Source organism: Empidonax traillii, unplaced genomic scaffold, assembly GCF_003031625.1.
Source record: "Empidonax traillii isolate 1590-97213 ecotype Southwest subspecies unplaced genomic scaffold, ASM303162v1 scaffold34:size3740991, whole genome shotgun sequence".
In the NCBI taxonomy this organism is placed as follows: Eukaryota; Metazoa; Chordata; class Aves; order Passeriformes; family Tyrannidae; genus Empidonax; species Empidonax traillii.
Window position 1 is genome coordinate 2,406,005 of NW_020955227.1, and position 18,930 is coordinate 2,424,934.

The window sequence follows — 18,930 nt, forward strand, 5'->3', positions numbered from 1 at the left end:
ATTCTGTGAAACAGCAGGAGATGCCCCTTGCCTGGCATGATTACTGCTGGTTTAAATCCAGCAGGATACTTGTGGGGTGTTTGGGAGGTGAGGTTCTTGCTGAGCTGTGTGTTGGCTGCAGTGCTGATGTGGCTGTGCTACCCCCCAAACCCACAACAGGCACCTCCAAGTTAAATAGATTATTTTTTTTTCCTTCATCTTTTCCATAGAACAGAGAATGTCTGTCTCCTTGGGGGTGCTTTTGCAGCAGGACAATAAATAGCATCCCTGGGACTTCCCTTGCTCCTACAGCTGTGCGTTCTTATACAAAAAAATGTGAATCTTGGATTTTTCCATACTGGCTCCCAGAGAGGAGGTGAGTTTGTTCAGGATTTGCGCTGTTTCAGGATGTCCCCAGCAAAAGTGGTTTCACAGAGACCTTCGTGCTTTTCACAGTGTTGGCTTCTTTAGCCCTTTGTAAATATTTCACCCGTTTTTAAATTATTCATTCACTAAGTGGCTTGGAGGGGAGAAGGAATCACGCTTAAAATATGTGTGAGGACCTAAAACACTGCAGAGCTGAAAGGATGTGAAAAAAAAAATAATTTGAGAAATGATTTTTACTCCAGAACAAACCCTGTTTAGGTACTGGGAGGAGATGGGAGATGAAGGAACACGGTGTCGTGATGGATCTGGCTCAGGCTGAGATGTTGCTGGGGTTTGCAGAGTTGGGTTTTGCATCAGGGTGGGATTTGGAGGTTGAGATCTGTGTTGGGGGGGCTGGCACTGAGCTTGAGGTGGCCACACCGAGGGGTCACAGGGCACCTGCAAACCTGGAGGTTCTTGGTTGTGTCAATGCTGTTTACAGCCATGCTGTGGATCTAATCAATAAAACACAGAAATATCTATTCTCCAGTTTATTGGTAACCTGTGACTTCTGTATAATAACAATCAATCAATTTGGGGCTGGGGCTGACTGAAATTGCACATTAAATCTGTGTCCCACACAGTGCCCCTTTCTGTACCTTCCCTTTCACTCCTCCTGCCTCTAAGCAATGAAAAGTGAAGGTTAAATGTTGTTCCTGAAGGGAGTGGTGTTTGGGTTTTCTGTTTGAAGGGGGAACATGTGGCAGTGACATGCAGTTTTATGGTACCTCTATTCTGGCACTTCTGAACGTCATGGGGCTGTTAATTAATTAAAGCCTGTCAGTGCCATCACGAGCAAAGGTGGTGGGTTTTATCAGTGTTAACCATGTGCTTTGAGCTGTTGTATAATGCTTTGTGGGGAGGGAAGGGGAACCTTGATGATTTAGCAATGGGAAACAGGCAGAGACGAGCAGGGCTTGGAGGGCCTGGGGGTGGATGAACACCCTGAGATGGGGAAACTGAGGCAGAGCAAGGGTGAATCACTAGAGCAAGTTGGGGAGAGTCAGAGCTTGGACTAGTGCCCCATCCCTAGGAGGTCTTTGCCCTTGGCTCCCCTTGCTGATGGTGTTATCCCAATCTCAGCACAATACCTCCAGCTCTGGCTGAGCAGCCTGGAGTGGGACATTTCCGAGGTTCATCCACCCTTGCTCATTCCTTTGTGTTCACAAAAGCTCTCAGTGAGGTGTTTTTGAAGGTTACCTTCAAAAGAAAAACATTTGCTTGAGAAAACTGAATAAAGGCTCCAAAAAGCCAGGATATGGCCGGGAGCCAGGACAATGTTCCCTGATTTTCTTTTATAGTCCTCCTCATCTGTGCTGTGTTCCCAGAGTTCAGGGCAGATGTTCCTTATCTGGCTGAGGGACCGTTCTCACCTCCTCGGGCCCGGCTGCCGTGGGGACAACAAAGTGCCTTTTAAATTAGGCCTCGGGTGTTCATAGTCTGGCACATCATCATGTCAAGCCTTGACCTCGATGCTGATCCAGGCGATGGATTTCAGTGCTGTGTGTCTGGAGCTCCTTCCTCTGCTGCCCGACCTCAGGGGCTTCAGGGCATTTTCGGAGTTGCATCAGCCAAGCGGATGTGTGAGCTGAGCTGGGTGCATTTGGGGTGGGTTGGGACCACATGTGATGCTGCTTCCCTGATGTGGACCACCCATCCCTCCCCAGAGATCTCTGGGGTGGTTTGTGGGAGGCAACAGCCTCCCCCAAACAACCCTTTTGGGGCACATCTTCTGTATGTGCCCTGTTGTGCCTTATCATGCACTCAGGGGTGATTCTGCGGCCTCTGCACCAGACAAGCTCAGCTCTGTGTTCCCATCACCAGCAGAAAAAGCTTCCCCCAGCGCTGCCAAAGCAGCTGGAGCTGGAGTTCCACCAGCCTCCCAACAAAAAACTGCTTTTGCCAGTGTTAGTTTGGATTATTGCAGCATTTCTTGCTCTCCCAGTGTTGCAGAGCTGCTTTGCTGGATGGAAAGGGCAGGAGTGGGGCAGTGCTTATGAGTGGTCCCCATTGGCATGGGGGAGCTTCTCCCCATCACATCACTCCAGCAGGATGACAGCACTTCCAGTGGGAATTTGACTTGTATCACCTATTGCTTCCCAACCGAAGGAGTTCAGTCTCAGCTGGAGCGTCAGGATGGTCTCGGGTGGCTCTGGCTGTGATGCTCCTGGAGCACAAAGGTGGTCTCCACACGGAGCAGCTCATCACCCTGTGTGGGACCTGCCCTCTCAGTGCCTCCTGTGCCAGTAGAACGGGTATGATGCTCGTTTTCTTGTCTTAATCAAGTCTGGCAGGTCTAATGGCACCGCACGTAATGAGGTTTGAAAGGGAAATTTGTTTTGATGCATGTTTGACAAACTCCAAAGTGCTTTTGCTCAACAAGTTATCGTGGCATCTGTTGGCAGGGGGAAGCCCAAGTGCCCAAATCGATAAGGTTCTGGATAATTGAGCTGGGAATTTGGTTCGTTATGTGAAGTGGCTGCTGAAGTGGATAATTGCAGATCTTGAGGTGTTTGTCCTATTTGCTAGTTTGGATTGAAGGAAATTGAGGTGCAATTTCACAGGTGTATAGGGACAACATGACTTCTGTGGGGATCCTGTGATAGAGTAACAGAGCTAAATAACTCATATTTCTTTGTGCACTGGAAGAAAATGGATGACAAGGAGAAGTGTGTTTTACAACCAGGTGCTCCTGCACAGTCCCTTTTTGGGGAGAGTGGGATCCTTCCCACATGGCTCCTAGCATTCCTTGAAAACTCACTGCTGTGGTGAGGGAGACCTTATGGCTTGAGTCTCCAAAGATACACTGAGGCCCTCAGTATGGTTTGATTCCAAATTACTCACAGATTCATAAATTCATCCTAATCTGGTCACTGGGTTTTTGGTATGGCACCTGCTGAGGCCCTTTCCATTGGATTGGGGTACAGCGTCGCTGTTAAATAATCTGAAATACTTCTGCTGATACAGAGCATTAGTGCTGAGTCTTCTTAACATGATTTGAGCTTTAAGTCAAGTTTTCTTGGGACGGGGAGGCGGCCTCTCCCCTCTCCATGAAGTGCCCTGAACACTGGCTCTTCTCGGGGAATAACAAACACCAGCAGTTGCGTAAAGCCCCCGATACTTTATGCACTATTTCTGCAAATAATCCTTGTTTATAATTCACTCTTGGCAGAGAAAGACTTTAAATTATTAAGGCACTAAATATCTTGCAGTGAAAGAACAGAGATAAAGCTCTTGGCAGAAACAAATTGCCGGGGAGAGGGTTGTTCTCTTCAGCGCTTTTGGGGCTTTAAAGCGTTATGAGAAATAACGTGCGGGGGGACTGGGAACTCATCACTTGATCAAAAGATTTGCTTCTCTCTTAAAAAAAGCAGCTGCTCAGTGTGTGCTTTCCAGAACCCCTGTAAACACAGAGTGTCCCCAAAGCAGAGATGTGGGTCCCCAGAGCTGTCCCCGCTCACCTGTTGTTGTTTAGGTCTCTTGTCTGCCCACAGCTCCACCTCCCCAGTTTTTAAAGTTGTTTTCATGTGCTCAGTGCTCCCTTGAGGGCAGATTTTCAGGGGATTCAGGAATGGGAGATGATCGTTCCAGTTCGTTGTGTCAGTATGACCAGTCTGCTGGTATAGCAGGGGTTTTGCACTGGTGTGAAATGGAGAATCTTATAATTAATGATTTTGCCACCTGTTGGTGATTTTATCCTAATATTACACAGCTAGGGGTCCTGGAGTCATGGAACCAGACAGCCATGAGGGTGGATATGGGTGTATATACAAGTACAGACATTAGATACAGTTACAGATATATATATATATATGCAATACATGTTTATTTTAGATAGTGATACCTGCAATCTTCTAGCTCTTCTTTGGAGAGTGATTTGAAGAATGAACCATGGGGTTTCAAACCCCAGTGTGCTCCCAACATTTTTTTTATCCTCTCAACATTTTAAAGCGAACATCATCCTTAGAGTGACGAAGTTTCCGACCTGGGGTGCACAAAGGGAGTGGTAAGGCCCTGGCACAGGTTGCCCAGAGAAGCTGTGGCTGCCCCATCCCTGGAAGTGTCCAAGGCCAGGTTGGACAGGGCTTGGAGCAACCTGGGCTAGTGGAAGGTGTCCCTGCCCATGGTGAGGGGATGGAACATGATGAGCTTTAAGTTCTCTTCCAATCCAACCCGTTCTGTGATTCTATGATTGTGTTTCTTTTTCCCTGGCAGGAGATCTGTGCAACTGCAGCTCCGTGGGCAGTGCTGGTGTGTCCGAATGCAACCGCACGACGGGGCAGTGCCGGTGCCTGGCCGGGTACGCGGGGCTGCGCTGCGAGAGCTGCGCCCACGGATTCTACCTGGAGCAGGACACCCAGCGGTGCCAGCCCTGTGCCTGCAGCCCCACGGGATCCAGCAGTGCCCAGTGTGACCAGTGAGTAAGGCCAGGCCTCCCTCCTGAGGCGGGGGCTGTGTACGTGGCGTTGGGATTTGGGGGGTGTTTTGGGACTCGAGGTCAGGCAAGAATGGGTCTTGTCATGTGGTGCGAGTATTTAAAAGAGAAATTAAAAAAAAAAAAAAAAAAAGAAAAGGCAGGAAGGAAGCTGGTCTTATAAAAATTCATGAAGATTATTCTTCCCCTTTCAAGGGCTGGATTATAAAAATATCCATAGCTGTGGCAGAAGCCCTGGCAGCCCCCAAAGGAGTTGACTTGCATTTCTGAGTCGCACGGAAGCAGAACCTCTCCTCTAATGCCTTGTGCATCCCTTAGTCCCTGTCGGACAGCGCGGCTTTCACGCCTCAGCTGGGGAGGAGAGGGGAGGCTGGGGTGGAGCACAGGGGCTTTAGAGATGTTTATTTTGCAAAAGGATATTCACTGTGCCAGAGGCAGGCAAAGCTTTGTACTCTGCCCTTGCTGAGCCTCGGGATGGAAGCAGCAGACTGACCACAGAGTCGGCTCCTGCCTTGCCTAGTGTTTACAGTCACCAGAGCTGATGCTTTGAGCTCTTCTATAATGAATGTGTTCCTCTTCATTTCACCTCACCCACCCTCACATCTTGCCTTTTGAAAGCTGGCACGCAATTATTTTTCCTCCAGCCGGTGATCTGTCAGCTGTCAGAGATTCGTGGCTGAGTTGAGGGTGTCTCTGTGTCCCTGCAAGAGCAGACTGAGCAGCAGCCTGACCCGTTGGGTCCCCAACTCTTGCTCACACTCGGCAGGCTGCAAGGTCTGTCCTTGGAGGAGATCCCAGCAAACCACCCTGCAGTGACTTCCAGCCTTCCCAGGCCTCTGCTGCCTTTTTGTCTTTTAGGGTTTGGTCTGGGCTCAGCGTGTGTTGAACACCTGCACTTCCCTGATGAGGCTGGGGCTGAGTCAGAGTCGAAATGCTCTGCAGGGACATGCTGCCTGTAATTATTTTATGCATTATCTTTTCCCAAACACCCAAACCCTCTGTTGATGTCCTTCCTTTTTGTTTCCATGCTGCATTTTTCTGCTTGCATAAGCTCTGAGAATTCGGAACTTAAAAGTAACACTCCAGGTGACTGGAGTGACCTTCTTACTAAAAAAGGTGATTCTTGGGGGTGGAAAATATGGAGTTTTTCACTTTTTTTTTTTTTTTTAGTGTCTGTTTTGAGTTTGGAATGATGTGCCTGGAAGCATCAGGGCTTGCCAAAGAATTGAAAGTGTGAGTTTGGTCAGATCTGGAAAGGCAAATTGGGCAGAAAGGCAGATGGGGCAAATCTTATCTTTCAGAGCTGGGAAAAGAGGGAAAGTGCTGCTGGAGGAACTGGGTTAACTGGGAGGGAGCATTCTTGCCGCAGCTCTGAGTCACTGGGCAATGGGTGAAGCACGAACATGTGTGAAGTCTCCCCACGTTTCTCTGTGTGGGGCGAGCCAAGAAACGCCCTTGGGAACTTCAGGTGAGATGCTCTGAATTGTGAAGGAGAATGAGGTGGAGTCGGAGCATGTAGTGAGCCATCACACCACACCCCAGCGGGAGTGCACCCAGGAGTGACGGGGACCTCCCCAGCTGCTCCTCAGCACCATTTCACAGCCTTGAGGGATGTGGGAGATGCTCATTCTCAGCCATTTAGAAGAGACAGCACAGTGCAAAATGTGGAGGAAGATTTGGGGAGGGGGGATGTTGCTAGCAGAGGTCGCTCTGTGTTTCTCTTCCCGGCTCAGTGGGGTTTGCTGCAGACGGTGATGACCTCTGGGTGTTTTTAAAAAGAGGAAAATTAGGTCAGTTGTCTGTGTTGTAGGGCTGGGGGCATCAGAACGGCTGCAAGATGGGCAGCCTCGTGCGTAGTGATGTGTATGGGAAAATGGAGTGGGACACAAAACCCGGTGGGGCAAATGCTCCCCTGGTTTCTGTTGTGTTAAAGTGGGGTTGGACACAGCCTGTGTGCTGCTGGGATGGGTGCAGGGATGCATCAGGGATGTGGGTCCCGGGGTGGGGTCTGCCCTGATGGGAGGGAGAACCTCTTCTGCATTGCAGTGTGAATCCAGGAAGGAGATTTTTGGCTCTGGTGCTGGAAACCTTGGGTGTCTGCTGTCAAGTCCCCGGAGGAGCGGCGCGTGTCCCTCCGGGCAATCCCTGCTCGGGATGAGGCACGCAGGCCTTGCCCAACGCCAGCAGCCAGCTACTGCTTTGTTGACATGAAAAATCTTGTAAGCTCCGTTATTTATTTATTTAATTAATAAAGCACCAGCCCAGCTCTAGGTTGCACAAGTGAATTCCTGTGTGCTGCCCTCAGAGAAAAGCGGCCGCTGCTCAGATCACTCTCCGGGTGAAACCGCAGCGTGATTTTTGGACTCTGACCCTTTTTGAGGGAGGCTGATTGGAGAGGCAAAGTGCCCGAAGGCCAAGCCCTCGGGGCACGCAAAACATGCCTCATAGGTTTCAATCAGCTTGCCTGGGCTTTTGTAAAACTGCCTTTTAAAGCACCACCGTATGATGATTATTAGTATTATTTCTCGGCATGCTCTCAGGCCGGCCAGATGGCAACCCAAGTCTGCTGTTTGTTAACTAGACCTCAAATGCAGACCATCAAACAAAAATAATAAAAAAAAATCCCTTTCCCGAGGCACAGAGTTGATTTTGGGAGTGCACATTGACCTGACATGCTGTCGCTATGAATGGGCTCCATGACCGCTAATCAAAGGTCTGTTTTGGTGGTGGTTTAAATTTGATTATCTGGGAAGATCCACACAGATCCCCCTCTGGGATGGCAGAGGATTTCTGTGCTCTGGTTTGGGTGTTTTTTTTTTTTTTGTCAGATGAAAAGCTGTGTGTGGTTGAAGCTGGAGTTTGCTGTGGGGCTGGATGGAGTCCTGGGCTGCTCAGAGAGAGCTGACACATCTCAGAGAGGGGGAGTGAGTTGTCCCTGTTGCGGTTAACGCCTAGAAACCTCAGATAAAACCACATTTCTCTGGGTTGGATGCTGTGCAGATGCTTGCTAAAGATAGCTGTGGCCTGGAAGTGTTCATAGTCCATAGAGGAAGGGTGGGGAATGAAGCTGAAGTTTCAAGGGCCATGGTCAAGGTCAGAGTAGTGGAGAATGAGGATGGTGACTCATGTGGGTGCACGGGCTGAGCTGGAAGGGCTGTGCTCCTGCTGCAAAGCCCTGGGGATGGGGACAGGGAGGGGAGGGTGGCTGGTGGTGGCCCCAGCTTGTGGTGAGGTAGCTCCAGCCAGGAGCTGCCCCCACCAGCTGCATCTCACACCATCTTCTGGGCACCTTGAGTTGAAAGCTGAGTTGTCTCTGTGTTGTCTGAGGAAGCAGGAACCTCCCTCCTGGTGGAGGAGGCAAAGGTGAAGGTGGTGCTGCTGGAGAAGGTCACCAGGCCTGGGCTGCCCAGCCCAAACCTCCCAGCCTTGCACTCCTGGGCATTTATTTTTCCTTTTTACTTCATATGAGCAGAGTCCTGTGCCTGAACTCTCATCTCCTGCTCCCCAAGGCTGGGCAGGGGGCCAAACCAGAGGCAGGAGAGGTGAGCTGGTGGTCTCCAGTCCCATCAGCAGTGGGAGTGCTGGGGCTCATTTCAGTGTTTCTGGCCCTCTGTGCCCTGTACATGTCTACCCAAAATGCCACTTGTGTCCCCAGCTGAGTCATGGCACAGTGGCTGCTCCCTCAGCAGCCCTGGGATGTGCAGGCTGAGGGGGAACAGGTTTGGTTTGAGAAAACCTTTTAGTTTCCCAGCTGTCGTGCCCTGGCGTGAGGAGCCTTGTGGGCACAACTCCTTCAGAACACAACAAAACAACTCTCCCATGTAAACCTGTCCTCTGGCTGATGGATTTAAAGGAGCAGGATGAGGCCAGACTGGATGAGGCAGCATGTGGTGTACCCTCCTGGGGAGCAGGAGATGTCAAATGACTCTGCAGTTTTTGATTTATTTATTTTTACCTCGCTGCCAGCCCTGCCCCATCCCCACATGGGGCTGCAAACACTGGGCAAGGGCAGCCCAGTGTGACCCAGTGGTGTGGGGCCCTGGCAGCTCATCTGCTGGGTGCTGGTGTGGGGCTTCTCTGTGCTCCCAAGCAGGGAGGGAGAGGTGGGATGACCCTGATTTACCTCCTGCAAGTCATTCGCCTGAGGCTTTCCTAGGGGAGGCCTTTGTGGCTTTTCTTTTCCTGCAGTCGTGGAGGCAGCAAGTTTAGCCCACGAGCAGCTGTCCCTGTGTGGGTGCTCTTGCACCCCAGGATTTGGGATGTGCATGGGGGAGTAGAGCTGGGAAGTGGAGATGGTGCTATGAGGCACTGCTGCCTGGCAGAAAAAGAATTCCCTACTCCCCTGGGAGGTTTTATGTTTTGAACTAACTTACTCAGGTTCTAGGGAAGACAAGGTGATGTACCCAAGCCTTGTCCAAACGTTCCTTGAGCTTTGGCAGCCTTAGGGCCGTGACCACTGCCCTGGGGGGCCTGTTCAGTGCCAACCACCCTCTGGGGGAAGAATATTTTCCTAATATCCAACCTAAACCTCCCTGGCACAGCTTTGCCTCGTGGTTTGCCTAAACCTGCGTTAACAATCTAAACTGCGCTCAAGTTTTTCCACTTCCTTAAAAAAGCTGTAGACTAAACACACATATTTGCTGCCATTGTCCCAAGTGAAAGCAGATTATGTTAAGTTGGGATCTGTGAATTAAGTTGCTCCCTCTGCCTGTGCCTCAGTTTCCTCACAAGCAGAAGGGTGATGGGAAGCAAAGACTTGGAGGTGACTTGAGCTTTGGTTCCTGTGGGCTGAAACCCACTGCCCAAAGGTGCAGTGCTCTGTTCCTCTGCTGTCTGAGCAGCTTTTCCTTCCTGCTGGCTGTGGAGACAGCTCTGTGCTCCTGGTCCTGCACAGTTTGTGCTGCAGGCTTGGCATAAATCATACGAGAGACAGCTCCTGTCACTCATTTCCATTGAGAAAAAAGAATAACATGGATATAAATGTCCAAGTGTTAATTCAGAGATGCTTTGCCCCCTCCAGGGGGGCTGTACTTTAGCAGTCCAGTTCATATTAAAAAGAAAGAAGGCAGAGTGTCCCTGAGAGCATCTGTACACGGCTGTCCCCTGGAGCAGGGGTGCTGTGAGGCTGAGCAGGGAGGGCAGTGACCATCTCTGTGTGCTGCCTTTGTGGGGGGATTCTGTGTGGAGAGGCTGATCTTGTGACCCCTACTCATGGGGGTTTGCAAGAGCCTTGCTGGTGAGGGTAAGGTCATCAACTCTGGACAATGTGCTTTGTTGAGGTCTTTGAATAAGGGCTGGGGTTTCTGGGGGAGCTGGGCAGGGAGAGCCACAGGCTGGGATGTGGAAAGGTGCGAAGAGATCACGGGGGGAGAAGCAGTAAGGAACGCTGGTCCTGGTGGTGTTGAGAGGCAGCCAGGTGGGTCACAGTCTGGAGGTGCCTTGAGCATCATGTGGGGCAGGATTTGATGTTGTTTTGTTAGTCAGGAAATGCAGATCCATTGAAATTCCAAGTTTTTTGTGGAGCTCCACCAGCCTGCACAGGAAGGGTGCTCATGGCTGTGGTTTGAGATCAGAGAAGCCTCATGTTCCCATGTGCAGGAAGCAATGGAGTTCTCATTTTGCATAGATAAAACCCTTCGTTTTCTGTCTTTGGAGTGTCATCACACTTCTGAAATGTCTCTTCTTTGCGTGGGATCTGTATTTTCATTCTGCTGTACTTCAGCAATCCAGTAAAAACACATCAGGTGCTGCTCCCCTTTGGAGAGATGACCTTGGGAGCTCAAGTCCTTAAGGATTTGTGCTTTAAAAAAATCCCCAAAACCAGACAAAAAGCCACCTCTTTTTTCCCTTTAAAAAGGCTACTCTCCCTTTTATAGATCAGCTGAGCACAACCAGTGGCTCATTATCTCCCAGTAATGCCTTGTCAGCATCATTGTGCAGAGAACAGATCTTGTTTTGTAGCGGAAATTATTACATGTGGACGTCAGAAAAGCAGAAGAATACCCTGTTAGAGCCTATTTTTCTGCATGCTTTAATTATCTAAATCTCTCTCCTGTTTCAGCCTCTTGCATCCTTTACATCCTACTAGCTCCCCTCCCCTCTCCCCCCACAAACAGGTAAATTTGGTACCTGCACCCAGTTTTATTCGGTTGCAGACAGGGATAGGAGATGAATGAGTGACTGGACACAGCAGCAGGGAAAGGTGGGTTGTTATCATCTCCCCTTTGGTAATTGTGGCTTCTCAGAAATCCTGTTATTTTGTGGGTTTTCCAGCAGGCTTTGCCGTTCCCGTGTTGTTCCGTTGCAGACTTGCTGCTCTGGCAAACACTGACTGCCCTCAAAAAAAAAAACATTGGCTCAACTGTTTAAGCTCTTGTGGCTGAATTCTGGTTTGGGGTTGTTGCCCAGCCTGACTTCAGGCACTGCTTCAGCCCCTGTCTTCTGCTGCCTGAGCAGAGATCTGGGGGATGGAGGGATGACCTTGGGCAATATTGGTGTGTCCAGTGGGGACCAGCCCTGTTTCCCTGCCATCCTCAGTGATGTGCTAATCTCTGCATTGAGGTTTCCTGTCCCATCCCTGCACTGCCATGATCTCCAGGGCTTACTCCGGGAAACCAGGACACACCACCTGGGGTTGAAATTTTGCAGTGAGTGAGGCTTTTGTTGCTGCTCCTCGTGGAAACCATAAAGGACCCCATCCAACCTCCCTCTCCAGGGCCATCATGGTCTTCCCAACGCTTCCTCCCTCCCCAGCCCCCCTGGTCCTGGTGGGTGGTGCCAGGAGGGCACCCGGAGGAGGCAGCACAGCCCCGGGGCTGGAGATTCCCGGCCTTCCCTGGCGGGGGAGCCGGGGCTGTGGAGGCGGCGGTGGCCAGACAAGGTGGCCCTTTGACATTCACAGAGTGGCCTTTCAGAGCTGTGAAGTGTCCCTGCTCAGTTCGAGGGCTGCCACACAAACAGACGCCACGGAGCGAGGAATGCGGCGCACAATGGGCCAGTGTTGGCCCCCATAAAGCCCCACTTCTTCTGCCCTCCACAAAGGGGCTCTGAGTGGGGGCTCAGCCCTGGCCCCACTGACCCTCCCACGGAGCTGCTTTGGCTGCCAGGGCTTTGGTTTGAGCCGAGGGAGGGGGGAGGAGAAACCCAACGTGGGGCTTTTTCCTGCTCTCCCCTTCCCCACGTGCTGATATTCAAATCAGGTGACCTGAAGGAAGAGCTGCTCATTCGTGATAGGGGTTCTTGGTTTCCTCAGGATGAGACGACACAGCCTCAAGCTGCACCAGGGCAGGTTCAGGTTGGACATCAGGAAGAATTTCTTCATGGAAAGGGTTGTCAGGCATTGGAAGGGGCTGCCCAGGGAGGTGGTGGAGTCCCCATCCCTGGAGGTGTTCAGGGAATGCCTGGACATGGCACTCAGTGCTCTGGGCTGGGTGACAAGGTGGAGGTCGGTCACAGGTTGGACTCGATGATCTTGGAGGTCTTTTCCAACCTAAATCATTCTATGATTGAGTATTAACAGTGTTGGTTTTCCACCAAAGTGTCTTGGAGCATTTAGCTTTCAAATGTATACTTTTCCACCTTTACCAGGAAAATGTAAGAGAGATTCATCCCCTGGCTGCTGTCAGACATCACAGAAAATCAGCACTAAAGGAGCCAGGCTTGCTGGAGGAACACACCATTTTTAGAGACATCCCTTCTGAATCCTCCTAATCTTGTGCAGAATCCTTTTGTCTTATCCCATCAAAGTGTGACAAAGCCTTTTCATGGGGGTTGTTTTACAGATGCTCGTAGCTCAACGCGATTCTCCTCATTCATTCGCTGTCGCTGCCGTTAATTGTGTCTGTTCCAGGAACACCTCCGGGCCCTGCTGGGGTGAATGATGGGCATAGCTGTCATTGAAGGTTTCCAAGGGAAAGGGGAGGGGATGGGATGCAGAAGAAGCTGGAGATGCCACCAGGCTGGGGAAGGGCCCCTCGCCATCTCTCCTGGGGCTGGTCCTGGTTGATGCTGAGGTCTGGAGTGTGTAGGTGTTCTCTGTGCTTCAGGGTGAAGTTGATAAATATATTTGGCAAAACTCTTCTTCAAAGCTGGGGGGTTTTGCAGGGCTCATCCACAGGGCATGCCCTGATTTGGGACCCATGGAAGCTCCTTCCTTGTCTCACTCTGCCCCAAAATCTTACCAGTCTGTTATGTTTTAAAAATAGAGGCACAAAAACTTGGTGCTGTGCTGTTTCTGCTGGCTGTGAAATGGTCAGGCAGTCCTTGGGCTGTGACTGGGATCTGGGCATCTGGGATTTTCTGCTGTCTGGGAAAATATTCAAAATTAACTTCTCCCTTCCCTCCTTCTTAGGGGGGAAAAAAAAAAAAAAGGAAGAAAATAAATGATTGAAGCTTGCTAAGGGTTTTCTGTTACACCATTAACCGTGCACAGCTTGTCTCCCAACAGCCCCTAAGGCCATGGTTCTTCATCCTCCCATCCATCTTGTGCCTGTCGTGTCCCTGTTGAAGCTAGGATGTTTCTGTGGAGGAGGAGTGGGAACCCCTTGCAGATGTGACTGCGCACTGTGGGCTGTCTCAGAGCACAGAGACTTTAATGCTTTGTCTCCCCTGTGATGAGGCCCTGAGGTCCTGCAGTCTGTGCTGAGCAGTGCAAGGTGAGGGCACTGCCCAAGCTCCCAGGTAGAGCCCGTCCCTTCAGAGTGTCCTTCCCTGGCTGCCAGACCTGGCAGAAAATTCCCTGCAGGATGCTTTGTGGCTTCAGGAGGTGTTCCTTGTTCTCCGTGCTCTGCTCCAAGTGGGGTCCAAACTATCTGCAGTCCTCCTCTTTCCTGGTAGCCACAGTAATTGGCAGGGGAGGGCTGGGCTGTCTCTGGTGCATCCCCTTAACTTCTGTACCTGTAAAGCTGCAGTTCCATGGAAAATCCCGCCATGGGGAACGTTTGGTTGCCAGTAGTGGCACAAATCACTTGGTGAGTGATGGGATTTCCCACATCCTGTGGCTGTTCCCCTTTGGGGGAATGGAGGGAGGCTCTGGGCAGTGGAAGTGAAACCAGACGGCTTTTGCAGACGTATTTTGGGGTGTAGGCTGTTCCCTGGCCCAATATTTTGCTTTTATTTACAACCCCCTGCCCCATGTCTGTGGGACACAGACTGCATCCACAGGGTGGCTGCATCCTGGTCCAGCCCCAGGCTGTCTCCCTGCAGGGACAGCTGCTCCCAAGGCTTAACATGGAGCCTGAGGGATGAGGGGGATCAGAAGCAACTCCCTCTTGCTTTGAGGGTGTCCCAGACCTGGTGTGTAGTTCCCACCCCTGGAGGGTCAGGTCATTCCGTGCTGGATCCCAGCCTTGCACGTGGTCTGTCCCTGCCAACCAACAATCACCAGCTCCTTCTGCCAGTGTCTGGTGTGCTGGTGATGGTTTTAATCATTAGGAGACATGTATAAAGTTGATGGACGATGTGCTGGTGATCCACACTAGCTACATGGTCTCTAAAATAAGTATATTCATAAAAATCTAATAGAAGCCAAAGCTGGCAGGAGACTTTGGTTACTGGAAGTCTGGTTTTGTCCCAACACATCCCTCTATCAGTTCTTTTTCAAGTGCTAAAAATTGGCTGGTTTCAGTGGAGTTAATCATCATCTGAAATGGAGTTGAGCAATTGATGTTGCTGCATCAAATGCTTCCCTCTTCCCTTCCCCCTCCTTCCCCCTGCTTCCCCCAAAAAAGAAATTCCTGGCTGATACTCAAAATCCAGTTCAGTTCTTGCTGTGCAAATATTAAACTGTGGGTCTTTTCTTTCAGATTTCTTCACTTTTATGGGCACAATCGGTCTGTTAACAGGATTTTTTTTTTTCTTTGTGGTTTCAATGCATTTATATCATTGACCTTTGCTTTAAAAAGTGTCTGACAGTCTTTGCTGGGCTGGAGCTATAAAAAGGAGTGTTGTAAGGGGGCTTTATTCTATGGAAGCAATGACCACAGGCAAAGCTTTATATTTGCTGAGTGATTTAATTCTTGCACATGCAGGACTTGGCTCTTTGCCATGTGTAACATGTTGAAAAAAGGTCTGCTCGAGAGGCATTCAAACCAAACTTTCCAAAACAGTCTTTTTTACTTATTTAAAAAAAAAAAAACAAAAAACCAAAACAGCTTTCTTTCCTGTTATTTTTCAGCTAACAAGTAAAACTGAGGGACTCTGCCCCAAAATGCTGCATTGAGCTCTAGCAGGGTCACTGGGGGAATAAACCTCCTTTAATGAAATGAAGTGGGAGTCTGGGTGGAAGGGGGTCAGCCAGGAGGAAGAGGAGGGTGTCATTAAGATAAAGGCTTCATCAGGGACAGGAGGGAGTAAAACTGAGCTCCCTGGACTGCAGGAGGAAGCCAGAGGGGGTGAAGATGATGCAGCTCTAATGCCTGGTCCTACGAAACCCTGCTCACGGGATGCGTCTCCAAAAGATGCATTTTCAGGCTAATTATCATATTTTCCTTCCCATATCAGTTGCTTTTCCCTGCTGGGCTCTGCCTGGGCCCTGCCCTCTTACAGGAATATCTGTGCAGTAGCAGTCAGAAGCAAATAAAAACAAGCTGCTTTTTGTTTGCGCTTATTCTAAACATTGTGACAACGTCTGGATTAATGTCAGGTCTTGTGAAAAGCTCTTTAAAAGTCAAACATACTGAGCTGCTTACCAGCATCCCTTTGAATCCTGCATCTGCCTGCTGCCCTTCCAGATGATGGTCTGGAGAGCAAGGAAACATCATATTTCTTTTTCCTTCTTGTAATCAGGCCATTAAATATGCCTGAGGTTTCAGATTCTGGAACTGTTTAATTGTGTAGCCACTTGGGCTGAGGTCCCTGTTTTGGTGTTTCCTCTTCCTTTGGCAAGCAAACAAACAACAGAAATATTAAATTATGCTGATTTCTAACAGAAGCAACGTCTTCTCCCGAACATTGCAATCTACTGCATTTTAATTAAAAGCAACACATCAACAGTGCATCAAACCTCTATTAGTTTTAATCAGCAGATTCTTCTGAGGCTTTTAGAGGGGAATTGTGCCTTGCTCGCTGTTCTGCTGGAGGAGAGGGGAACAATGGATGAGCTTTGTGCAGGCACAGTGAGCCCTGGAATACTGAATTTAAAAGGTATTTCAAAGGTGTTTAAAAGGTGTTTGAGTAGGGTGGGGGTTATAAAGGGGAGAGCCAAAAGGAGGGAGATCCAGCAGCGTGCAGGGGTGTCCGTGGGTGGTACCGGCCACGTCTGCAGATAAATCCAGCACCTGGAGGAGACCAAATCCTGTTTATTTGGGTTGCTGTCCTGGTTCCCTGTGCAGCAGGCAGGGCTGAGGTTCTCTGCAGGTCCACCCAGGACTCTCAGACATGTGGAGAGGCACTCAGTGCTCCCTGCCCCTCGGCTCAGGCGTTGGCTGTTCCCTGTGTGCAGGTGGGATGAGCCACTGTTGTGCCCAGGGCTTGCTGGGAAAGAGCATTTCATCCATTCCTGTGATTCCTGGGAGAGCTGAGCTAATGCTGCCAGGGTAGAAAGTCGCTTATGAAAGCAGAGGGTTTGAAGCCTCTGTGTGGAGAGAGTGGCTTGGAAAGCCAGAGGAATGAGGGTAACCTTTGCTTTTTATAGCTCCTGGTATTTGTTTGCTCGTGGCAGCCACCAGCAATGCCCTCTGTGTTCGCTGTGCAGGGCTCCACCCTTCTGCAGTCACACTGTGCCCAAGTAAACAGCTTCTGTCCGGGGTCAAGCTGGAGTGGAAACCTTCTCTGGGGAAGGGAAAACCCTCTCTTGTACTTCCCTGGCTCTGCTGGGTAGCAGAAGTCAACTGGAGAGAGACTTTGCCCTCTCTCCATCCATGGAGATGTTGTGTGGGAGGGATAAATGAGGTTATGGAGGAGAAGTGGAGGGAGTGCAGGCAGCTGACACCTGCCCTGGCTGGAACTCCAGTGAGACACCTGAGAAATCCTGTGCCAGCTCCCAGTGGAGCAGGTGGCGAGCAGGGAAATTTCTGTTTACGTGAGAATCTGGGAGGTGCTGCCTGGCCTGGTGTGGAGGGGAGCTCATTATCCACGTGGGTGCAGGCACAGTGACCACGGGTGTCCCAGAGTCCTGCAGGACCCGGGGCCGGTGCTCGGTGGAGCAGGGACTGGAAAGGGCCTGCTGGAGCATCTGCTGGGGCTGATGCAACGGGATGGCTTTGGGCCAGGGCTTTCTAGAATGAGCCATGATTTCTGGTGCCCAGCTGGAAGTTGCTGTCAGGGCAACTGGCTTGGCAGAGACTCGGCTTTTCTTGAACTCCCTATCACTTTTTGGAAATGGTCGCTCGTGGGATTCGTGTGCTGCTTCCAGCAGAAAGGAAAAACAGGAAAGGAAGTCCAAAACCCTGCCCGCAGGTTTATACCTTGGATGGCTTCCAGCACAGCCAGGTTTCAGTGTTTGTTTTTCCCTCTGCAGCTCTGGGAAGTGCCAGTGTAAGGTTGGTGTCACGGCCCTGAAGTGTGACCAGTGCAGTGACGGATATTACAGGTTTAACGAGACCACGTGTGAGCCCTGTCGGTGCAACAACCACTCCCAGACCTGCGACAGCTCAACAGGTGAGTGCAGAGGCTGCAGACTTCACCTGTCTCCTTCTCTCTTGTTTTTGCCATTTGCTTTCACACACCTCTGCTTTTATCCCCTTCATCTACATCTCTATGCCTCGAGTACCCAAATTTTTACCTTAAAACTCAAATGCAGGGCGAGGATGGAGCTGGTCTTCTTTGAAGGAAGGCAGTAAAGGCTGTGTGTTTTACCCCAGGCTGCAATGCAGAGCCTTAATTCAGCAGTCTGTATCGAAAATCAGGGCTCTATTGTTCTCTATGCTTACATAAACACAAAACATGGGCTTTTTAAGAGCTTTTGTTTAACTGCTGTTTACCTGGCACTGACGTAAGGGGACTTTTTGCCACAGATGGCAGGATTAGAGCTGGAAAAAACTGGCAGCACCTAATTAATATTGCCCACTTTTTATAAATTGGCCTTGTTCATTTTCCTATATCGTTTCTTTGACTGTCTCTCACTCAGATTTTGATGAAGTGCAAATGTTGAGGCACCTGTGCTTGAACAGCTTATGGGAGGGCAGGGGGGAGCCTAATCACTTTCCTGTCTTCACTGGAAGGGCAGATCCCAGAGGATATATGTTATGTGATTGCCTGTGCAACCCTCACTTCAGCCACAGGACTCACTCAAAAATCCAAATTCCCATCCAGACTTCCTGCTGAAACGCAGTTCTGTGATATCTATCCAGGAGCTTAGAAAGGGCTAATAATTCAAAGTAATGCTGCAGAGTTTTTGTGTAGCTGGCAGGGAGGCAGAGCCCATCAAATAAGGGGTTTCTGGGCAGTTTCTGCCCCAGGTGTTCCCTGCTGGGCTGTGTGTTTGCAGCAGAGGCACAGGCAGCTGCAGTGCTGGTGCCCCGATCCCGCTCGGCGTTAGCGGCGGGCACCGGATCTGTGCTCCCTGAGGATGAATTACAGCATTTCCCTGAGGATGAATTACTGCATTCTCTCCTCTACTGAGCTCAATGTGCTTATGTCCTACCAGAACTGAAGGATACAAGACTGTCCCTAAAGCTGTGCACACGTCAGCTGTGTTGCTGATTTGGAGCTGGGTGTGTGGGATTTGTGAAGGAGGAGGATAATCTGCTCTTCCTTTTTTTTTCCCCTCAATGTTCTCCCTGCTTTTGATTTATGAAACAAAACCTAAAGAAAACCCAGCACAGACCTTGTCCCTGGGATGGGGCTGTTCAGGCAGCCTTTCTGCTGCTGCTGCCCATCGCTGCACCATGGCATTGCAATGAAAACCCCACATTTTGGTTAATGACTTTTTGTTGATTTGATAAAAATATTTTTTTTTTTTATAATTTCCTCCTTCTGGGGGTGGGGGGAACCCAACAAAACCAGAGCAGAGAACAGTCAATTAAAGATTAGATTTGATGCTTAATAAGTAAGGAGAACACTCAGCTTGCTTTAGAGACTGCACTCTGTGTGACCTCCCCAGCTTTGCATCAACTCTATGTAGTCTTTGTCAAATTTTCAAGTTTTTTTTT

The 18,930-nt window shown here is 50.0% G+C and overlaps 1 protein-coding gene across 1 annotated transcript in view; it reads left to right on the plus strand.

Moving 5' to 3' along the window:
• Positions 1 to 18,930, plus strand: part of MEGF9 (multiple EGF like domains 9) — a 50,441-nt gene that overhangs the window by 19,404 nt on the left and 12,107 nt on the right. Inside the window, exons 2-3 of the mRNA XM_027877880.1 lie at positions 4,621 to 4,822; positions 17,298 to 17,437. Of these exons, the coding sequence (XP_027733681.1) occupies positions 4,621 to 4,822; positions 17,298 to 17,437 (342 nt within the window). The remainder of the gene's footprint in view (positions 1 to 4,620; positions 4,823 to 17,297; positions 17,438 to 18,930) is intronic.